Raw genomic sequence first — 21,527 nt, forward strand, 5'->3', positions numbered from 1 at the left:
TAAACCATGCCTAATATAGTTGGGTTCTAAAAGTAGCTCAAAAAGTACCTTCAGATAGATAAATAACCACCTTAACATTTATAACTTTAAAAATACTGTGAGTCTTCTCTTTTTGGAACTTGGTCACACTATACCTCAAAAGAAAATGCCCCCTTAAAAACATTCTGAAATGTTCTAGAAGTATGTATTCTGATTGTGGAACTAAGCTTCGTTATGGAAACAAAATCTATGTGAAAGGCAGTTTCACTCTTAATCCTAATACCTTGACTTTATAGACAGAGGGTGACTATGCCTACTCAACAACAAACAAAAACAAAGAAACTGGATGACATAATCTCAGTTTTTCCAATGAATTAATCATCTTCTCATTTTAAACAAAAATACTTGATATTAACTGATGCACTTAACACACCTTCAAGTAAGCCAATGGTTATGGATATGCAGTGCAATGAGGATAAATCTGCCAAAAATAGGCAGTCAGCTGACTGGAACACTCAGCCTATAGCCTTCACAAGTGAGAAAAATTATTTGAAGACCTGACTTGTTGGGTATATAAACAGGTTACTTCAAACATCAACTGTAACACAGTGAGTATATAATACTGGATCCGTTTACACTTGTTGACCGATTGCTTGAAAACAGCTAATTGTGAAAGGAACTTGGTATCTGCCTTGATTCAGGGATATCATAGATACACATCGGCCTCCTTCAAAATCTATATTTCCAATTTCAGCACACAGGTTATAAAAAGAAGTGCTTCTACTTTTCAGAAAAACTGGACTATGAAGGGATGAGTTTAGTTATTCAAAGGCAAACAATGCCTTTCAGTGGAGTTTACTGGGAACAGTATCGACCTCAAATCTTAAAATTATTATAATTTCTCCCTAATGTAGATTTAGTACACTGTTAAAGTGAATATCTGAAATTTCATAATTTTCTAAACCTTCAAAATTGTTCTACATCTTAAAAACCTATAGATGAGACAAAATCAACTTTATGTAATCATTTGCTAGTTAGAATATAGACTCTTCCCTTTTTTTTTTTTTTTTTTTAAAGACGTCCCTATTCTTTTCCCTTTAAAATCAGGGATTTTACAGGGATCAGGAATGGTCTTCAGGATTAGGAATGGTATTCTTTAAAACAATAGTAAAATGTGCAATATCTGTTAAATATTTATGTATAATTCTCATTCATGCTGTCAACAAGGCTGAAAACTAGCTGGTAATTTACTCGCTTATATGACAGTGTAAATGCAACAATTGAGAGGAATAAGAGGAGGTGCCCTTACAGTGCTTAAGAAACCAAGCTGAAAACGGACTCGTTCAGGCTAAAGATGGAAGAACTTTATGGGAGACTTTACAATACATCTGCAGTCATTCATTTCCTAGGACTCTGCCATGCCTGTGTCATCCATCAGAAGATAATTTTAAGCTCTAATTCCTTTTGGGAGTAAGCCTAGTAAAAGGGAACCTGCAGAGCCTAAGCAAAGTGAGGAAGTTCTGGCAAATGGAAAATGCATGGTTTTTATAAATGCTCAAAACTGCTCACCCTGCATCTTGGGCTTCATGGGCTCGAAGTATAGATAACAAGTTATTGTGCTGTAAGAATTCACATACAGCCGGGTAACTGCCAGAGACAAAAAGAAAAGAGAAGCATCTGTTATGAAATCATCAGGAGTAGCACAATTATCTCTAACATCCAGATCTGTGTGACCGGATCAAAGATAATCAAACATACATCATTCATGAAACAAGCCTCTCGACTCTAAGGCCAAGTTCACAAGGCCTTGTGGCAGAAAAAGAATCTACAGCTGTACTTTTTACGTAATCAGAAAGGGGTTGAAGTGTGTGAACTGGGGGAAAAAAACGTTAAGTCATCATATAACAACATTAGGAAAGTGTCCACTCTCAGAAAAATCAATTTTTACAAGTCTACATTTAAAGACAAAATGAACAGAGCAGAACTATAACAAGATAATGAATTTCAAATATAATTCTCAATTTTCTCAAATATTGCACCATTTGTGCGTATGTGTGCATGTATGTGTATACAACAAAGATGACTGAGTTTGGAGGCAGAAGAGAATACATATGCTCTCTTCTGCCTCCTAACTATTTTTGTTTCTGTATCATATTGAACTATATTTTAGACCTTGAATTAAATCTCCCAGATTTAAGACTCCTCCCATATGGTGGGAAATCATGTTATTGCTTTATCTAACATTATGGGTACGATAAGATGATTATATCATTCAAAACCTAAACAAAATTATGGATGTTCACAAGGCCTGAAAATGTGTCCTTTAAATGTGATCAGCAGAACTTTATCTTGACTTATCTATCTTGACTAAATAAAACATCCAATATACAATTAAGTTTGTCTTTTAAGAGTCTCAAACTCAAATAACTTCATTATAAATGAAATTCAAATCATAAATTAAACTTGAAAAACATTTTACAGTCATTATGTCTCTGCTCTAAGGACTTTTAATGAAACAAATGCATATTATAAAAAGAATTTTTTTCTTCTTTGAGATGGAGTCTCACTCTGTCGCCCAGGCTGGAGTACAGTGGTGCCAACTCGGCTCACTGCAAGCTCCACCTCCCGGGTTCATGCCAGTCTCCTGTCTCAGCCTCCCGAGTAACTGGGACTAGAGGCGCCCGCAACAATGCCCGGATAATTTTTGTATTTTTAGTAGAGACGGGGTTTCACCATGTTAGCCAGGATGGTCTCGATCTCCTGATCTCGTGATCCACCCGCCTCGGCCTCCCAAAGTGCTGGGATTACAGGCGTGAGCCACTGCGCCCGGCCAAAAATAAATTTTGACAATGCAAATCAAGGTACAGAAAACCAATACTCAAACTGCAAATATTCACTAGAACTTAAACTATATACCATTGAAAACATTTATCAATTATAAAAATAGCACTGCGGCCGGGCGCGGTGGCTCAAGCCTGTAATCCCAGCACTTTGGGAGGCCAAGATGGACGGATCACGAGGTCAGGAGATCGAGACCATCCTGGCTAACCCGGTGAAACCCCGTCTCTACTAAAAAATACAAAAAACTAGCCAGGTGAGGTGGCGGGCGCCTGTAGTCCCAGCTACTCGGGAGGCTGAGGCAGGAGAATGGCGTAAACCCGGGAGGCGGAGCTTGCAGTGAGCTGAGATCCGGCCACTGCACTCTAGCCCGGGCGACAGAGTGAGACTCTGTCTCAAAAAAAAAAAAAAAAAAAAAAAAAATTGCACTGCAGGGAAACATTCTAGTAGTATATGTTATTCAAATAATTTATTATTTATTATAAAATAAAATATAGTTTCTATGTTACACATTTTGTACAAATTCCCTGACCAACAAGAAAAAATTATTAAGATAACAGACAGTTGGCTGGGCACGGTGGCTCAAGCCTGTAATCCCAGCACTTTGGGAGGCTGAGGCGGGTGGATCACCTGAGGTCAGGAGTTCCAGACTAGCCTGGCCAGTGTGATGAAACTCTGTCTCTACTAAAAATACAAAAAACTAGCCAGGCCTAGGGGTGGGTGCCTGTAATCCCGACTACTCGGGAAGCTGAGGCAGGAAATCACTTGAACCCAGGAGGTAGAGGCTGCAGTGAGTTGAGATCACGCCATTGCACTCCAGCCTGGGTGACAAGAGCAAAAAAAAAAAAAAAGAAGAAAAAAGAAAAAGGATAACATACAGTTATAGAGATACTGACAATAAAAAAGATTCACTTCTTTGGCAAAAAGGGATCTGAAACTGAAAACAGTCTCTGTTCATGTGCCCATGTGTAGTGTGTTTTGCAAGAGAAAGGGAGCAAAAGAGGAGATAACCATGGGGCCTCCACTTCCTAGTTGTCCCCAGTCAATTCAACAAATAAAACACCTAACTGATGAACATGAGTGTATTTTAGAAACTGGAGAGGATGGCCCAGTCTCTTCATGGAAACATGCCCATCTGGTACCCAGAATCAGGTGTTGACCAACATGTGTCTTCAAAGGCTTCTGTTCTGCTGAAAGAAAAAGTGAATATACGACCTTTCCAGATAAGTGTGTGACAGAGAAAAAAAAAAACAAAGAAAAAAACCACTTTACTTTCAGAGCTACTGGTTGGTCTTTCAAAAACAGCAGATTTGTTTGGTATATATTAGCTATAAAAGGCCCAGCCAAAGGGGCACAGAATGGGTTCTCAATACATGTTCCTTCCCTATCTTTTTTCTTTTTTGAGGCCTTCACTTAAATTTCTTGTGCCTTCGCAAAGCTTCTGTATAGAAGTATGTTGTCTTGTTACCACTCTCAGACAGAGGTTGCCTGACTAGGTCTGTCACTTTTTTGCCCTTGGCAAATGACTTGGTTGCTCTTTCTTATTGCCCTTTTGGAACAACTTACACTATTCTTTTTTTTTTTTTCTCCCGGGTTTACGCCATTCTCCTGCCTCAGCCTCCCGAGTAGCTGGGACTACAGGCGCCCGCCACCTCGCCCGGCTAGTTTTTTTGTATTTTTTAGTAGAGACGGGGTTTCACCGTGTTAGCCTGGATGGTCTCGATCTCCTGACCTCGTGATCCGCCCGTCTCGGCCTCCCAAAGTGCTGGGATTACAGGCTTGAGCCACTGCGCCCAGCCAACGTACACTCTTCTTAAGAAAGAATAATTTTAAAATATTTTCTTCACACTAAGTTTGATACCCTTATGTTTTTAAGCTAAGTTTTTCCCCAGGAAAATATATATCTGATTTTTAATGGAAAGCTGAAAAAAAATAAAACAAATCAAGTGCCAATTTGCTAGGTCAACAGCATTAAGTGAGGAGTATTTGCATTATTTACTTGGAGGGAATTCATTTTGAAGAAAAACTTTAGACATTTTCAAAACATATGCCATCATATACTCGGCTTTTCAAAGAAATACCGACATTTTCCTCATAAACCTCGAAAATACTTGACTATCATCTATATTCCCACTGTTGCTTAACTACCTACCTAGGATATACAGAAGTTTCCAATAGTATTAGAAAAGAGAAACAGAAACTCTGTTACACTTTTATGCTTTTTAATGGAAATGATCACAAACCACAAAATGTTCAAGCTGAAAAGCACTGCACACACACACACACACACACACACACACACACACACACACACAGAGAGAGAGAGAGAGAGAGAGAGAGAGAGCGCGCAAGAGAGAAAGAATGGCAGGAAAGGCATACTGCTAACAGTTAAACACCCCAGAGAGATGAAAAATCACTTATTCCCCAGTAATTTATCAGAGGCCCAGAGATGATTGTTCCATTTATTAGAAGACAGTATTAGCTACAGGGAGGGCTGGTATAAGTTCAAGGCATGGTTTCTGTCCTAGGGGTATTTGTTTTCTATACAGGAACATAAAGCATTATAAAAATATTTTTAAAAAACTACTGTATTATAAAACACATCGAAGATAAAATGGTAGAAGTTTTACAGAGACATTATAAAGCAAGCAAGAAAGCATCGGAAATTAATCAGATAAATCTTTTTGAAAAATATCTATCTTTTGTTATATATTAAAAAGAATGATGTATGCAGATCGGTAGATAGAAAAGGGGTTAGAATTCTGCCCGGAAAAGGGGAGGGACCATCGGAAGCTGAGTGAACATGAGCAAAGGTAAGGAAGGTAGAAAAGAAAAAATGTAATAAATGCTAGAAAAATTGGCTTGGCAATAGGGCAAATAGTTACTATTAGATTAATTCCGTTTATTCTCTTGTATTTGTTTCTATATCATATTGAACTATATTTTCAACCTTCAATTTAATCTCTCAGATGTAACACTCTATAGCCATGACATAGCTAGTGGGCATTATTAAAATTTTTTTTTTCCTAATGTTTTTATGCCTTTATAGATACTTTCCCCGTGCAGTTTTTCCTCCTGGAAAGGCCTGTTCTTCTGCCAAGTCTTAGTTATCACCTGTGAAGCATTCTCTTCAAGGTTATCTCACCTAAGGTGTACACAATTGCTGTATCCACTGTGTTCCTATATGTATCTAATATATCACTTATCATGTTGTAGTGTAAATTATGTTTATACTTCTGTGCTCCAGCAATAGGGAATGCCTTAGGAGAGGAACGCTGCTTTTTCATTTGCATTTTCATATCTTAAACGCTTAGCTGCAGTCTGTCAGCTTACTGGAGCTTACGCTCAATTGCTGAAGTAGCCTCAATAGGGTCAGTCAAGCAGGTGAGGGATGCAAAGGGTTTCTTTCCTTCCTCCCTCAGTGCTTTCGCGAAGCAGAGGCAGGCAGCCTGCAATGCCCTGCCAATACACAGGGAGGAAGCCACAATTTCTTTGGTGTCCTTGTCCTCTTCCAGATCCAGTAGTAGGGAAGACCCTGCCCAACTGTTCAACTACCCCTCTGTCTCTTGGGGCCTGGGAATGGGTACTTAGTCCCAGGGTGTCCTGGGGCTACCTGGATGCTGTCAGACCTACCTTTTCCTAGGACTTGCTGTGTTTCTTTTTTGCCCCAGGGTTCTTGATCTAATTTCATTTTTTCCCAGTGGGGATCAAGTCCTAAGGGGCCAACTCTTCCTGCCAGAACTTTTCCACATTTAAGTTCAGAAGTGGCGAGCAATTTTTATTTAAGGCAAACTTTTTAGTGAAGTAAAACATCTATACAGAAAAAGGCAAAAATCAACTTGATGACCTTTCACAAAGTCAACACCCCTGAAGCTGCACTCTGATCAAGACATAGAACATTACTGAACCCTAGAAACTCCTCATGTCTCTCTTACTGTCATCTCCTCTCTACGGGGGACCGCTATCCTGGCCTATAGCATAACAGATTCGTTTTCTTTGATGTTGAACTCATATTTTAATGGAATCTTACAGTATATATGGGTCACTATCTGACTTCTTTCACTCGTCATTATACTTGGGATCTTCAAGCATGTTGTTATGTGCAGTTTTGGTTAGCTCATTCTCATTTGTTGTATTTAGTTGTATAAATATATTAGAATTTATTATTCATTCTACTAAATGGATATCTGAGTTTTCATTTCTTGGCTGTTATGATTAATCTTGCACATGTCTTTTGATGCATTTATAGACACATTTCTAAAGGATATAAAATAGGAGTAGAATAGCTTGGTAATATGAATGTTCAGTTTTAACAGACAATGAAGCAGCTAATGTAATTTGGGAGTAGAGGTGAAGTAAGATCAGGTGACCTTCTCTGCAGAATTCCCAGTGTTGCTTCCCATCATACTCTCATGATGCTGCTTTCCCCGCCTGCAAAAATATTCCCCAGTGACTCTGGTTGGATATGGTCTACTAATCCTTTAAAACTCAGGCTGGCTAATGCCTTCATCATGAATAGTCCCTTGAACTAATCCATTCCCTTCTGGGGTTAGGACTTCTAAGACACTCACTCAGATTGTCTCTGTCTCTCTCTCCCACTACCCCCCAACCTGTGTGTGTGTGTGTGTGTGTGTGTGTGTGTGTGTGTGTATGTGTGAGAGAGAGAGAGATAGCCTGCACATTTATAATGGTGGCACTATTCACTTTGCATTTTACTTGTCTGTTTCTGCTTCGTGGTCTCTGCTGCTAGACTGTCATTTTCTTGAAGGCAGGGACTCAGCATGTATAAAACTCAGTTGAGAGAATATACTACAGTAAATGCTCAGCTAATGTGTGCCAAATAATTGAATGAGTGGAAAAATTCTCAGAAAAGATACCCATGAATGGACCAGTATGAATTGGGCAGAGGAGAGAGGGAGGATACTAATGAAACTGGAAGCAGAGAGCTCAGGTGTGATTTCAATAGACTAAAAATAAAGGTCTTGAACCCACAGTGGGAAAGAGGAAAGGCAGCATGGTTAGGATGCTTGTGCTATTATAAAGATGTGATGACTGGTGGTGATTTTCAAAAAAAAAAAAAAAAAAAGCAAAGACACCTGCTAGTCTGCATGGCTGGGAGAATGAACAGTAAACAAAAAACAGGAGGAATTTTCAGTGGGGATTAAGCAAGTGGGAAAGTAAATAAGCCCTTTCAGGCAAGGTGAGTTTAGGTTAAGGTGAAAATGGAATCCCTAGATAAGAAGTTCCAGCAGACAACTAGTCATACAGGAAATGAGCTCAGGAAAGAAAAAGAGATGAAGGGGGCTAGACATAGATTCAGGAACTGGCCATAGAGTTTACAGTTTACAGTGAATCTAGGGAATCGGGTGTAGGTGTGGTTCCTAGAGGAAAGTGTGAAGAAAAAAATGTCAAAAGCAGAAGGAAGACAAAAAAAAAAGCAGCAGGAAGAAGCAGGGATCACCCTGGTAAGTCAGAGGAGAATCAGGATATGTAAACAAGGAGGAACCAGAGGATTTCAAGACGGAAGGGGCTGATAAGAGTGTGAACCACTGCAGAGAAGCTGGGCGGTGTGAGAAGAGAAGGCTGCTGATTTGTGATTAAGGAACCAGTAGTGATTTGAGTGAGTTGCCACCTGCAGCTTCCAAAACACTTCAAAATCACTGTCAAGACACCCCTAAAATTTCAGAGTTTAGAAGAGCTTTAGGACGTCTAATTTAACTCACTCATTTTGAAGCAAGGTAAACCCAGGATACAAAGCTTATATGATTAATCCAAGGCAGAAATACATATTGATAACCTAAACACCAAATCCAGCTGCCAGTTTTCATTGGTCTACATGAAATGAAAATTTGTCATGATCCTCACTAATCTCCAGAATCTAACACTTGGCCTGCTCCAAGTATCTCAATTATCTGCCTGAACATTATTGGTGTTATTTGAGTGTGCAAACTCTGGTCTAAGATTCTAAAAATAATGGTAGCATTGGGGCAAAATCATAGTTCTTATGGATTCTTTCCTCTCTGTCACATTGCCTACCTAATATAACTCAAGAACAGTGTTAAATTCTGACTGATGCATTTTTCTGCATAACTTTATTTTATTTAAATAATGGCCCAGAACACACGTTAGATAGTGGATACGGTGACACAGCAAAGTAAACATGCAAACTACACATACAAATCTTAAATAAAACTGAGAGTAGTAAATCAAAATACCTGCCAATAACTCAAACTGGTAATTGCCACTAAGGTTCTCTACCTATTTCATGGCTTGCTTGTGCCCATCTAGATCCACTTTATAAACCATAATCCCAGAGGATGCCTTCTACTTTCAAGATGGCACTAAAGACAAAAGGACCAAAAAGCTGTAGGAGAATGAGAGACATTTTTCTCCTCCTTAGATAAAACATAATCCAGACTGCTTTGACATTAGTTAGTCTATATATAGGCCACAGATTTAGATATTCAGCTATTTACATAATCTGTACTTGCTATGGCTAAAAATCATTATTTATTAGGAATGTTTAATGAGACAAGTGAAATAATCATAATGTTGAAAACAAAAGTGAAAATGTTTAATTCTCTAATTATCCTCTATTATTAAAGATGGTAGACTTTATTCTAAATATATCCTCTGTTTTTAAAATGACATAACATTATGTAAGTTCAGTATGGGACTCTGCTTAGAATATGATTTGAACAGCTGACACAAAAACTAATAGAATGCTATACTATTATTAATGTAACAGGACTTAATATCAAAATCAAGAGTTTGAATTTTGTTTGATACTATGTTAATGAAGTATAACTCAGTGATATCAAACAGGTAATTTAAACATCTAGGTTATAATTAGAAAGTTAACACTAGCTTTGGAAAACTGAACACATAACTTTGATGTACTTTAACAATGCCAACTTTTCACTATAAGTTTAAACATCTTTAATAAAAGATTACTCCCAAATTAATTACTGAAAATAAATTTTAGTCTTTTCAGAAATATTATACCATGTGTCTTCAATTCAGCCAAAATGGATTAATTAAACCAAATTTCCAAAATATAGAAGTGAACCATAAATTTTTAAAATAAATATACTTAGAACAAACCTCTCTGTTAATATTCATATAAAGAAAACTATACTTTGAAAGACGCTTTATAGTGCACAAGATTTTCTATTCATGAACTTTAATTTCTCAATCATATCAACAGATAAAAACCTTTTTTTCCCCCCATGAGAAAAACTTAGTATATGGAACAAAATGTCCTACTACTAAATAGGCATCTGATCAACGTTCTATAGAAGGATATTTGCTTACTTGAGAGACAGACGATACACGGCTGGATGTATTTTACAGAATTCTTCCAGGCTTGCCATTAGCTTAGCTGCCAGGGCTGGAATTGAGCATTAACTTCAGGGAACACCAGGTTAGGTTTTTTTTTTTGGTTGTTTTTTTTTGTTTTTGTTTTTTTTTGTTGTTGTTGTTTTTGTTTTTTTCTGAGACGGAGTCTCGCTCTGTCGCCCAGGCTGGAGTGCAGTGGCACAATCTTGGCTCACTGCAAGCTCCGCCTCCCGGGTTCACGCCATTCTCCTGCCTCAGCCTCCCAAGAAGCTAGGACTACAGGCGCCCGCCACCACGCCCTGCTCTGTTTTTTAAATTTTTAGTAGAGACGGGGTTTCACTACTGAGATCATCCTGTTAGACAGGATGGTCTCGATCTCCTGAACTCGTGATCCGCCCCCCTTGGCCTCCCAAAGTGCTGGGATTACAGGCGTGAGCCATCGCGCCCGGCCCAGGTTAGGGTTTTAAGTATCTAATAATAATGATAATAATAATAATAATAATAATAATAATAAGAAGAAGAAGAAGAAGAAGAAGAAAAAGAAGAAGAGGAACAAGAACAAGAAGAAAAAGAAGAGGAGGAAGAGGGAGGAGAAGAAGAGGAAGAAGTATTCTAAAATTTAAAATTCTAAACTTCTTCATAACCTCTTTTCTCTTTCACTGTTGCAACTTTCACATAAGCTGTATGTATAATGATAAGAGACTTCAGTGAAACAGGATGATCAGATCCGGAAGGATAAAACTGAGGTGACACGTCAGAAAGACAGTGAGGTCATGCAGCAACCTAATTGTGTTGCAGATTCCTTTCTGAAGTGATATAAAATGTCATGTAATGGGTAAATCCCTAGCGATTTGTAAATGTAAAAATTATTATAAAAATATTTTCTACTTGGTTTGTCAAAGTCCTAAAGATAAATATACTACGGCTCCTATATACTGTAAAGCTGCTCATTTTAATTTATCCAGGAAGCCTGATAAACAAATGTAACAATGAATTAAATATGATTCAATTAACCAATGTAAAGTTGTTTTTCTGATTCAAGTTATAGAAACTGGTAAAACTTTTAAATGTGATTACATAATTGAATTTTAAAAAATCAAGGCTGGTGTTAGATTTTTTTGGAACAGTGTTTTGTTATGTTTTGTTTTGTTTTTTAACACTTTTAAGTTCTGGAGTACATTTGCAGAATGTGCAAGTTTGTTACATAGGTATACATGTCCCCTGGTTGTTTGCTGCACCCATCAACCAATCATCTACATTAGATATTTTTTCCTAACGCTATCCCTTCCCCAGTTCCCTGCCCCATGACACGCCCTGGTGTACGATGTTCCCTCCCTGTGCCCATATGTTCTCATTGTTCAACTCCCACTTATGAGAATATGTGGTGTTTGGTTTTCTGTTCTTGTGTTAGTTTGCTGCATTGGGGCAAAATCATAGTTCTTATGGATCCAGCTTCACCCATATCCCTGCAAAGGACATGAACACATCCTTTTTTATGGCTGCATAGTATTCCATGGTGTATATGTGCCACATTTTCTTTATCCAGTCTATCGCTGATGGGAATTTGGGTTGGTTCCAAGTCTTCGCTGTTGTAAATAGTGCTGCAATAAACATACATGTACATGTGTCTTTATAGTAGAATGATATATAATCCTTTGGGTATATACCCAGTTATGGGATTGCTGGGTCAAATGGTATTTCTGATTCTAGATCCTTGAGGAATTGCCACACTGTCTTGCACAATGGTTGAAATAATTTACACTCCCACAAACAGTGTAAAAGCGTTCCTATTTCTCCACATCCTCTCCAGCATCTGTTGTTTCCTGACTTTTTAATGATCACCATTCTAACTGACATGAGACGGTATCTCATTGTGGTTTTGATTTGCATTTCTTTAATGACCAGGGATGATGAGCATTTTTTCATTGTTTGTTGGCCACATAAATGTCTTCTTTTTAGAAAGAAACTACCACACTAATTAGTGAGTGACCATCAACATCGAGGCAAGATCCTCCACTAGCAAAAAGATTATGACTAGCTGAAGGCTCTGATGATCATCAGCATTGTTTAGCAATGAAGTATTTTCTGATTAAGGTATGTAGATTTTTTTTATACAATGCTATTGTACACTTAATAGACTACAGTATAGTGTAAACACAACTTCTATATGCACTGAGAAACCAAAAAAATAATGACTTGCTTTATTACAATATTTGCTTTATTGCGGTGGTCTAGAATCAAATCCTTAACATCCCCAACGTACACCTGTATATGTATACATACATATATTTCCCATTTACTTATTTATGTTTTCATTTTATAAATGCTAGTGAGCCTTCCATTTCTATTAAAGAAGTTATACAAACATTATAAATAAATTGAGAAATCCTAGCATTATGATGCAAACGTGTTCCAGATAGCAAGCTCTCTATTCTCACCTGTAGAAGTACGAACACCCCCTGACTGTGTTGTGAGTGAAATGTTCCTGAGTCTTCTCATTTCCAAAATCTTCCAGGGGGTCTGACCACAGGATATCACACATAGGTCCATATGCAGGTGGTTCTTTGAATCGGTCTAACTAAGAAAAATAGAAGACAGAGAGCAAAATACTAATCTTTGGAAACTTAGAATTCCGACAATATAAGAAACAAGCACTATGCAGAACCCATCCTCTTCTCACCAGCTACAGTTCAGAGTGAAATGTCCTCTACCTCTCTCTTCCTGTCCTTCTTCCTACTCGTTTTCCTATCCTTCATCTCTCTCTCCAATTTTCTTTCCAGCTTCCTTCTGATGAGATCATTTAGTATCCATCTTCGTCTAACCCTTTACCTCCCTCTTGACTCTATTATCTCTAGATTTAGCAGTTTCTCGTTTCTCCTATTCTACATTTTATCCTTCTCTCCTTACTTACTTTATCCAAGTGTTTTTGTCACTACCAGTTATTGTAACTCCACCTCTGTTTCATTTATTGAGAAAAGGCTTTTACTTTTTTGGGGGAAATTCCTATTACTGCCTCGATTAAACTATGATTTAGAAGTTTGGATGGGAAACAACTAGTTTTCATGCTTATGTTATATATACTTTTTATATTTAAGAACATGATTTTGAGAAAAGATGGCTTTTACTTTAAAAGTAGCCACTTGCTATATGATATTTTGGATATTACTTTATTATGGGCTATCTAGGTTTCTAATGATAAACTACAAGCCTACTGTAGTGGATCTTAGTGTATACAAATATGAGTAATAATAAGCAGTAAAATAAACTCAACTTTAGCTGGTCAGTCTTCAGTTCACAGTTCTAAGCTTTATAATTTTACCTGAAGCCTTCATATGAAATCCATTTTCCAGCTATACATGTTTAGTGAAGTCACATTTCAATTTTAAAAGGTGCATTTAGAAGGCATATTAGAAATATCATCACTTGAAATAACATATCATGATCAATTTTAAACACTTCATCCTGATTAAACTGCAATTAAAGGATCTTTGGTGAATCAGCAGATATTATAAAGCTTCTTGAATAAAAGCATACAATAGCTATGAAAATCTATTAAGAATTGATATTCTTCATATTAATATTTTAAAACAATCCAATAAAGACAAGTGAACATATTTTGCTGACAACTAATCAAATTGTCTATTTTTTTTTTTCTGGGACATACAAGATGTAAGTAATGGTTTTGCTGCACACTACTTTTTATTAGTATCTACAGAGAATGAGGCAATATTTTACATTTTCAACACCCAATGAAAAACTTCAGTAAAACAAGACTCTATATTTCAACCACTATGTTAGCCAAAAATATTCATTGCAAACTTAAATTTAAGAGATTTAAACAATTTATGCTTTTGGAACAATACATTTAAGAAAAATAAAACTTGTGTCTAAAAATATAGAACTTCTTTCTAAAAAACAAGAACTTATTAAGGGTAGGACAGTAGAGGAGGTGGAAAGTTTCTGATTAATATGAATCCCCAACTAAAGGTTTGGAAAGCTACCAGAATATAACATTTATTCTGGAAAAAGTATACAGTGCATTAAAAAAGTTAATATCATTGACAGGAAAAATAAACAAATAAAAAAAACTTGGATTGATATATAGCAAGACAAAAACCTAAAAATCATTTTCTGGCCATGTGCAGAGCTTAATGATATGTATGAAAATTGAATATAATATTTAAAATATCCAAGGAAGTAATTCCTAGGGATATTAGGTGATATTTTTAAAAAAATCTACTTAATTTAGGATGTGAAGTTTATTTTTTTTTAAAAGTCCATCAGATTACAGAAGAATGAGCTGATTACATTCATACATAAAGAAAGAATTTTTTTTTTTTTTTTTGAGATGGGAGTCTCCCTCTGTCACCCAGGCTTGAGTCCAGTGGCATGATCTCTGCTCACTGCAACCTCCACCTTCCAGGTTCAAGAAAGTCTCCTGCCTCAGTTTCCTGAGTAGCTGGGATTACAGGCATGAGCCACCAAGCCAAGCTAATTTTTGTATTTTTAGTAGAGATGGGGTTTCAACATGTTGGTCAAGCTGATCTTGAATTCCTGACCTCATGATCCACCCGCCTCGGCCTCCCAAAGTGCTCAGATTACAGGCATGAGGCACTGCGCCTGGCCCAGAAAGAAACAATTTTATACTGAACCAGCATCATATCTCTACTGTACTTCAAAGATAGAGCAAAGACCAATGCTCTATGCTCTATAGAAGTGTGAAAGTGTCTTACAAAAATGGACACAAAGACACAGAGCAGGAAATAAGGTTTATTTAAAATTAAAAGCATGCATTTTCTTTCCAACAGGAAAATATATACATTATTTTTATACTTGAACACTTGAACCTCAATGACAGGAAGAACTTGAATGTTTTATTTTACCTAAAAATAGTTTTTCTCTAAAAACTAATGAACTCTAAAAGAATATTGAGTTCATGGTAATAGAGACTCATGGTATGTAAATACATTCATAATTTACTAAAGTATTTCCTCAAAACTATGAGTTTCATGAACAAAAGTATTAAAGAAACACTACAAATGAGAGCTATATGAAAATGGTTATTCATTTTATAGTAGAGGTTTACAACCTTTTTGCTGGTGATTGTGTCTTAAACAAAATAGTCCAATAGCACTATCCTTTCTATTTACTCTCTACAGTACAAAACTCTATTCAGTTCTGTTCAAATAATGAAAACACTATTTTGAGCAAAGTTTTCACTAATTCCCCTTTTAAAGAGGACACTTAGGAAGTTTCTCATCTTCCATCCGAGGCCATGAAATCTGATCAAGGCAAGAGAATAAAACATAAATGCATGTCTTTCATGCCCATCATTTGCTAACAGAAACTACTACACTTATTTGTAATTTGACCTTTTTCATTTTCCAAACCTATTTCAGTAAGTGGTTATCAGGTTAATATGATACATGGATACATGAATAGATAAAATATTTGCTTTACTTCTCCACTGAACACAATGGGAAAATACTGTTTACTAATTTAATAGCTTATGGCAGCTGATAGAATTAACTTGTAAATGTTGTTCAGCATATAGACTTCTCAGACTTAGCAATCAAGTTTCCAAACTCAGAAGAAATGGAAAAAAACAATTAAATGGGAATCAATCAAACAAGTGACACCAAGGGAGTCTTTGTATGAATGGCCCTAATGATAACCAAGATCTAGAATTTGAACTGTGCCCATGGTTATTCTTAGTGAACCTAAACTTAAGAAATAAATTCTGTACACATTGAGATTAGTGCATCACTTATTTGAAGCCAAAGACTACCTATAATACATTAGGCTTAAATATATACTGAGTAGCACGTATCTTTAGAACAAATCTCAGCAAAATTCTAAACTTTACAGTTCAAATACAGTAATTTAGAACAATGTGACCAATTTATTCTTGCTAAAATTACTGGTGAGAATAATAATAAAAAGGTAGAATTATTTCCACCCCTCTATTCTATGGGATAAGTACAAGCATATTTTCTTAGGTCTCTAAAAGTAGAGGAAAGAAGATAAATATAGTTTTCAACTGTTTATAATTCCTCCAGAAAAAATTTGATTTAGACTTCCTAGGCAGAAAGCTTAATGGTGGGCACAAATTTTCAATAACATGTTATAAATATTAATGTGAAGAAATGATCATACTTTAAAATAATTCCAAGTAATATTATTTTAAAATGAGCTAAGAAAACATTTACATCGCTTTCTCTCTTTGGCCCAATTTTGGCACCAAGAAAAATACACTGAGATTTTTTATTACTCTCTATTTTTTCCCTTACATCATTGCAATCATCAGAGTTAGAAACATAACCAAAGAAATAAAAGATTGTCTATTGTACCACATAAAACTATCCCATGTTATTAGATTTATTTAAGAAAGAGACATAATCCACTTCCACATTCAATGTAACTCATCTTTTTGCTGATTTAAAAAACTGTTAATAGCCAATGCGAAACTGGAGTACTTCTTAAAAACTTCCTACAAATACTTCTTAAAAAGTACAGTTTTTCACCTATCCACTCAATAAAATTAATAGAATATTATCATTGTCCTTGTTAGATTGCTACTTAAAAGTTTCAAGTTGTAACAAATACTAGATTTTTAAAAAACCATAAAATGAACACAGTTTAACGGTTATGTTACAATATTTTCCCAAGGGCAAAGCAACATTTCTAGCATAATACATCATGACTATACAATGATTTGTTTGAAAAAAGCCAAATGGAAATGATAAGGCATATTTTTTTAGAGGTTAAATATTTTATATTTCCAGAGACACATGTCAGATGGTAAGACCAACTCTGAGGCTGAAGAGATAAAAACTTTTCCAAGTATAAATATATCTTCCTTTCTAGATAAAAATTTAACACAAAGGAGAGATTCATTACCACTTTAAATCATTTTAACTCAAAAGGAAAAAGTTAGTGATAAAGACAGGATAATTAATGTCTTCTATTTTTTACTGTAGCGCACAAAATGATTAGACTGGGAAAATAACAAAACTTACTTTTCTGATATCATCTAAGGTGTTAATCTCTGGAGACAAGCCACCATGTACACACAGGAACTGTTGGTTCATCAGGGCAGCCAAGGGAAGGCAGTCAAAGGCATCCATACAGGCGTCATATACGCGTTCTGAATACTTTATTTTACCTTTTAGAAGTGATAAAAAAAAATACTTATGATTTATAAGCAGGATAATTTCACTTAAATAGTTTCGGTTTTTTAAGAAGTTTTCTTGCCAGGACCATATTATTAACATAAAGGCACATACTGCAAAATTCCAAAATATAATTAAGATGTTTTGAAAGTAACATATTAGTCTTTTATATCTAGCATTTCCTGTTTTTGTCATTCATTCATATTTTATAATTTTCATAACTTTTTGTATAGCAAGAGAATTTTTATATACATTCTGGCTATTTATATGCAGATGTCTCACCAAAAAAATGTAACTGAACAACTGGAAGACCAATAGAAAAACAGCCATAAAGCTGCTTGATATTCCTTAATGATTTTGTAGAAAAGCAGATGGCAAGACATTTTCTAAAGCTGCTTCTATCTCACTGCACATTGCTTTTCCCATGACTTACATCTAATGTTTGAAGAGGATAAGTCTTTATGCTCCACTGAATATAGGACTAAATGAAAGAGAAAAATATTGATATGTATAGAGAGATTCCCTGCTCTTCCATTTAATTGTATTTATATATAAAACAAAAATGTAAGATTTTATACCTTTGTAAGATTCAGCGAATAGTAAGAAAAATTGTAAGGGGGAAAAAGAAATTGAAAAAAGCACTCCACACTCCTACTGTCTATGTCTAAAGAATGACATCATCTTCAGTTTTATAAGATTCACTAGAAGCTAGTATTTATTTATTGGGTCCAAAACAGAGGCATAGGTTGAATTTGCCCTCCATTTGCGTTTCTTGAGTAATGCGAGATTAATGGGTAGAATTAGTGTTCCAAACAGTAGTATCCCTAAATCATTTGTTTCTTAGGATAAATTATATCAAATTTTAATTCAAATTTTTCAATCACTTTATAAAGAAGTTCTAATTTAAAAAGAAATTCTGAATTCTCATAAATGTCCATGGTTAGAAAGAAATATAGGATAAGATCAAAAAGTGTCACTTTAAGTTTTTGACTTTTAGGCAATGGATTATATTGTATGTATCTTAGTACTGATTAAAATTACTGTTTAGCGTATATAGTGTTAAAGAAAGGAGACTGAAGTATACTTACATTCTTGTTTAAATGTGAAATACTCTGTTAGATGTCTACATTCATGATTTCCACGAAGTAAAAACAGTGTTTTGGGGTAAAGAATTTTCAAGGCCCACAAATACAGCACACACTGGGAAAAGTAAAAATCATATGAAAATAAATATTTTTCCTTAATACCTATGTATTTCATTGCTCACATATCATAAAGACATGAATAAAATGTATTACCATGACCAAAAGTCCCCCAAAAGGCTGGACCTTGGTAGAGAAGATACTGACAATCAAACAGGAAACATTACTTTGGTAAAAAGCCAGGTCCATCTACACCTAAAACATACATACACACACTGAAGATCATATACCACAAGAAAACAATGGATTACATATAGTCAACAGAAGGAGAATTATGTGGCCTGAGGAGATCGGGAGTAAAAAAAAAAAAAAAAAAAAAAAAAAAAAGGAAGAGGAAGAAACTTAACTAAAATATACTAGAAATAAAAATATGCTGGTGTAAAAGGATGAGAAGAAATACTGGTATATGTAGTGAGATTCCCTGACCACCTTCAGTTTAATCAAATATATACATAAATCAAAAACTTAAGATTTATATACCAAAGACACTGACAGAAAAGACAAGATGTTGGGAGAGAAGGAGGCAGGGAGCTAGAGATGAGGAAAAGTAATAGAAAATAGAGATGCAGTTCAAGTTAGGCTGAGCTTGTCAGTGCTTTGCCTCCTCATTTGGTCGTACTTTATCTTTTCAATCCTTCCATTTCTGTTACCTGATTTTTAAAAATAATTAGCTTTATAAAGAGAAGTCACTTTATTTTACTTATTAATCATTAATCATATTGTGCCAAAAGCTATGGGATACACTTCATATACCTTAAGACTCTCAACTTAGTTACTTGGGCATTGCAGTCTGTAAAAATGATGGTCAATTATGCATTCACCAAGTTGGGAATACATCTACATTTGACACAGTCTTCCTGGAATGAGCATTAAGTCAACTGAAATACTCAAGTATTAACATCAGTAATTTGTTATCATCAACTGACATTTGTTAAGAATCCATAGGCAACAGAAAACCATGCTTTGAAAAGCAAGTATGCTCTTTTATCCTCATAAAACCTGCATTCCCAAAGTGAAGCTAAGAAGATACAAAAACTACAAAAATATTGAGACAAGTCTAATTCTGGTTACTAAAATCTGAAACTAAAATCAGTGAGATTTATACATTAATAATTGGCTTTCCAATACAGTAGATATCCTGGGTAATATCTATAGGGAAAAGCTGCTGACAATTTATTTGTAGTACTACTTGTAAAGAGTAATCATCTCTCTTAGTTTATATGATAATTTATGAAATGAGTGAGAACTAATTATGTTTGACTACACAGCCCAAGTTTTGGAGAAAACACTAATTATCAGAACAAATGTTTGTATTTTGTTGTTCAAGCAAGATATTATCTCTATGTAATTATGATTGAAGTAAACAAAATAATAGGTTGACATTAAATTATATATGTTACTTTAAGTTTCTAATTACCACTTTCTGATTATAGTTATTAGCTACAGTTCACATGACTAATGATATTAATATGTCTGAAAAGTTGACCAAATGGCCTGTACAAGCGATCCTTAAAGCATCATGATCTGTTGATGTATGTAAAGTTTCCTGTTACCTCAGTGAGCAGTCCGGTACCTTAATGAGTCTCTGCTACGGATTGGGTTTTATAGCTGTACTACGTGTTTCAATAAAAAGAGTTTGTATTATTCGAGCTTGTCTCACATTTCAGAGAAGATATTCATAAACTATTATTAATATCAATGGGAGGAATGTCTCCAATTTAAAATGTCTAAGGCTGTACCTTAATCTGAAAGTTATATATGTAGTTTTCCAAAGTAGTCATTAATTTAGGATGTCTAGTTTGGAATATGAATGGATATGAAAACTCCTTTAAAAATATATTTGCATGTTGAAATTGCTATTTTGAATATATTTTATTTATATGCTGGGGGAGATAATACATGTTTTGAAGGCACGTAGGCTACTTTTTTTAAAGTTTTTTTTTTCTTTAAGGAAAGTATAATATATCCAGTGAAATGTCCATAACTCAAATCACAGGTTAATTAATTTTTACACAAATCCCCTGAAACGACTACCCAGATCCAGTTACATTTCAGCATTTAGAAGGCTCCTTTCAGCCTCCTCCTAGTCAATATTCTTTTGGAAATGTCATTATAATTCTGACTTCTTTAGATTAGTTTTGCCCGTAACAATTTGTTTTAAGGCAAAGCTCTACCTCTCCAATTAAAATCTGAACTGCAAGTTTTTAACCCCACTCAAATACCACTAGAGGAATCACATTCTAGGACCCACATTTTCTTTTTTTTGCTATCTGTTGAGACCTTTTTCTGACATTAGCATGTGGCTTTATCCCTTCCAGTCTTAATTGCCATAGTTCTCTCATAACTGAAACCTCAAAGCGGGATATATAAATGCATGATGCTAAATATTTCTATCCTACATATTTATACCTTTTAAATGATGCAACATACATTTAATATCCCTGATTATTTAATGCATATAAAGCACCTAGTATATGATAGGAGTTGAGGAAATATTAGTTCCTTTTCTGTAAATGAAGAAGGAAAGAAAGGAGGGAGGGAGGCAGAGGAAGGAAGGAAGGGAGGAAGGAAGGTAGGGAGGAAGGAAGGAAGGGAGGGGGGGTGGGAGGGGAGAGAAACAAGGAGAGAGAGAGAAATAGAAGGCCGAGAGAGCGAGAGAGCGAGAGAGAATATAACTCAATTCCTAAATTCTTGGCTCAAAATACCCTAAAAATAAGTCTTTTCACATTTTATTTCCTTCTCCCCTGTGACAAGAATAAAATATCTTCCCAAACATTGACTAAAACCACAAATGCAGCCAATATGGAAGATGTGGCATGGTAAATGAAAGGGCAAGGGTGGACTGGAGGTGGAGCCCTGCCAGCCTTCTCCCTCAACATCTGGTGGGAGAGAGCTGCCAAGTACAACACTGTCTTCCCTACAACTATTTTACCATCTAAAGCTCTAACATTCTGGAGAACTGAAGATCTTCAGCAAATCGTAACCTGATAGTTTTTTA

The 21,527-nt window shown here is 35.5% G+C and overlaps 1 protein-coding gene across 8 annotated transcripts in view; it reads right to left on the minus strand.

The window, feature by feature from the left end:
* The window catches only part of PPP3CA (protein phosphatase 3 catalytic subunit alpha), a 331,056-nt gene that overhangs the window by 59,277 nt on the left and 250,252 nt on the right, over positions 1-21,527 (minus strand). For all 8 annotated transcript variants that reach the window (XM_015138831.3, XM_078001828.1, XM_028848096.2 and 5 more), the window contains 4 exon segments: positions 18,416-18,527; positions 17,175-17,320; positions 12,594-12,733; positions 1,549-1,626 (listed from right to left, as the gene is read on the minus strand). In XM_015138831.3, coding sequence (XP_014994317.1) covers positions 1,549-1,626; positions 12,594-12,733; positions 17,175-17,320; positions 18,416-18,527 — 476 coding nt within the window.

The sequence above is a fragment of the Macaca mulatta genome, chromosome 5 (assembly GCF_049350105.2).
Source record: "Macaca mulatta isolate MMU2019108-1 chromosome 5, T2T-MMU8v2.0, whole genome shotgun sequence".
NCBI classification, from domain to species: Eukaryota; Metazoa; Chordata; class Mammalia; order Primates; family Cercopithecidae; genus Macaca; species Macaca mulatta.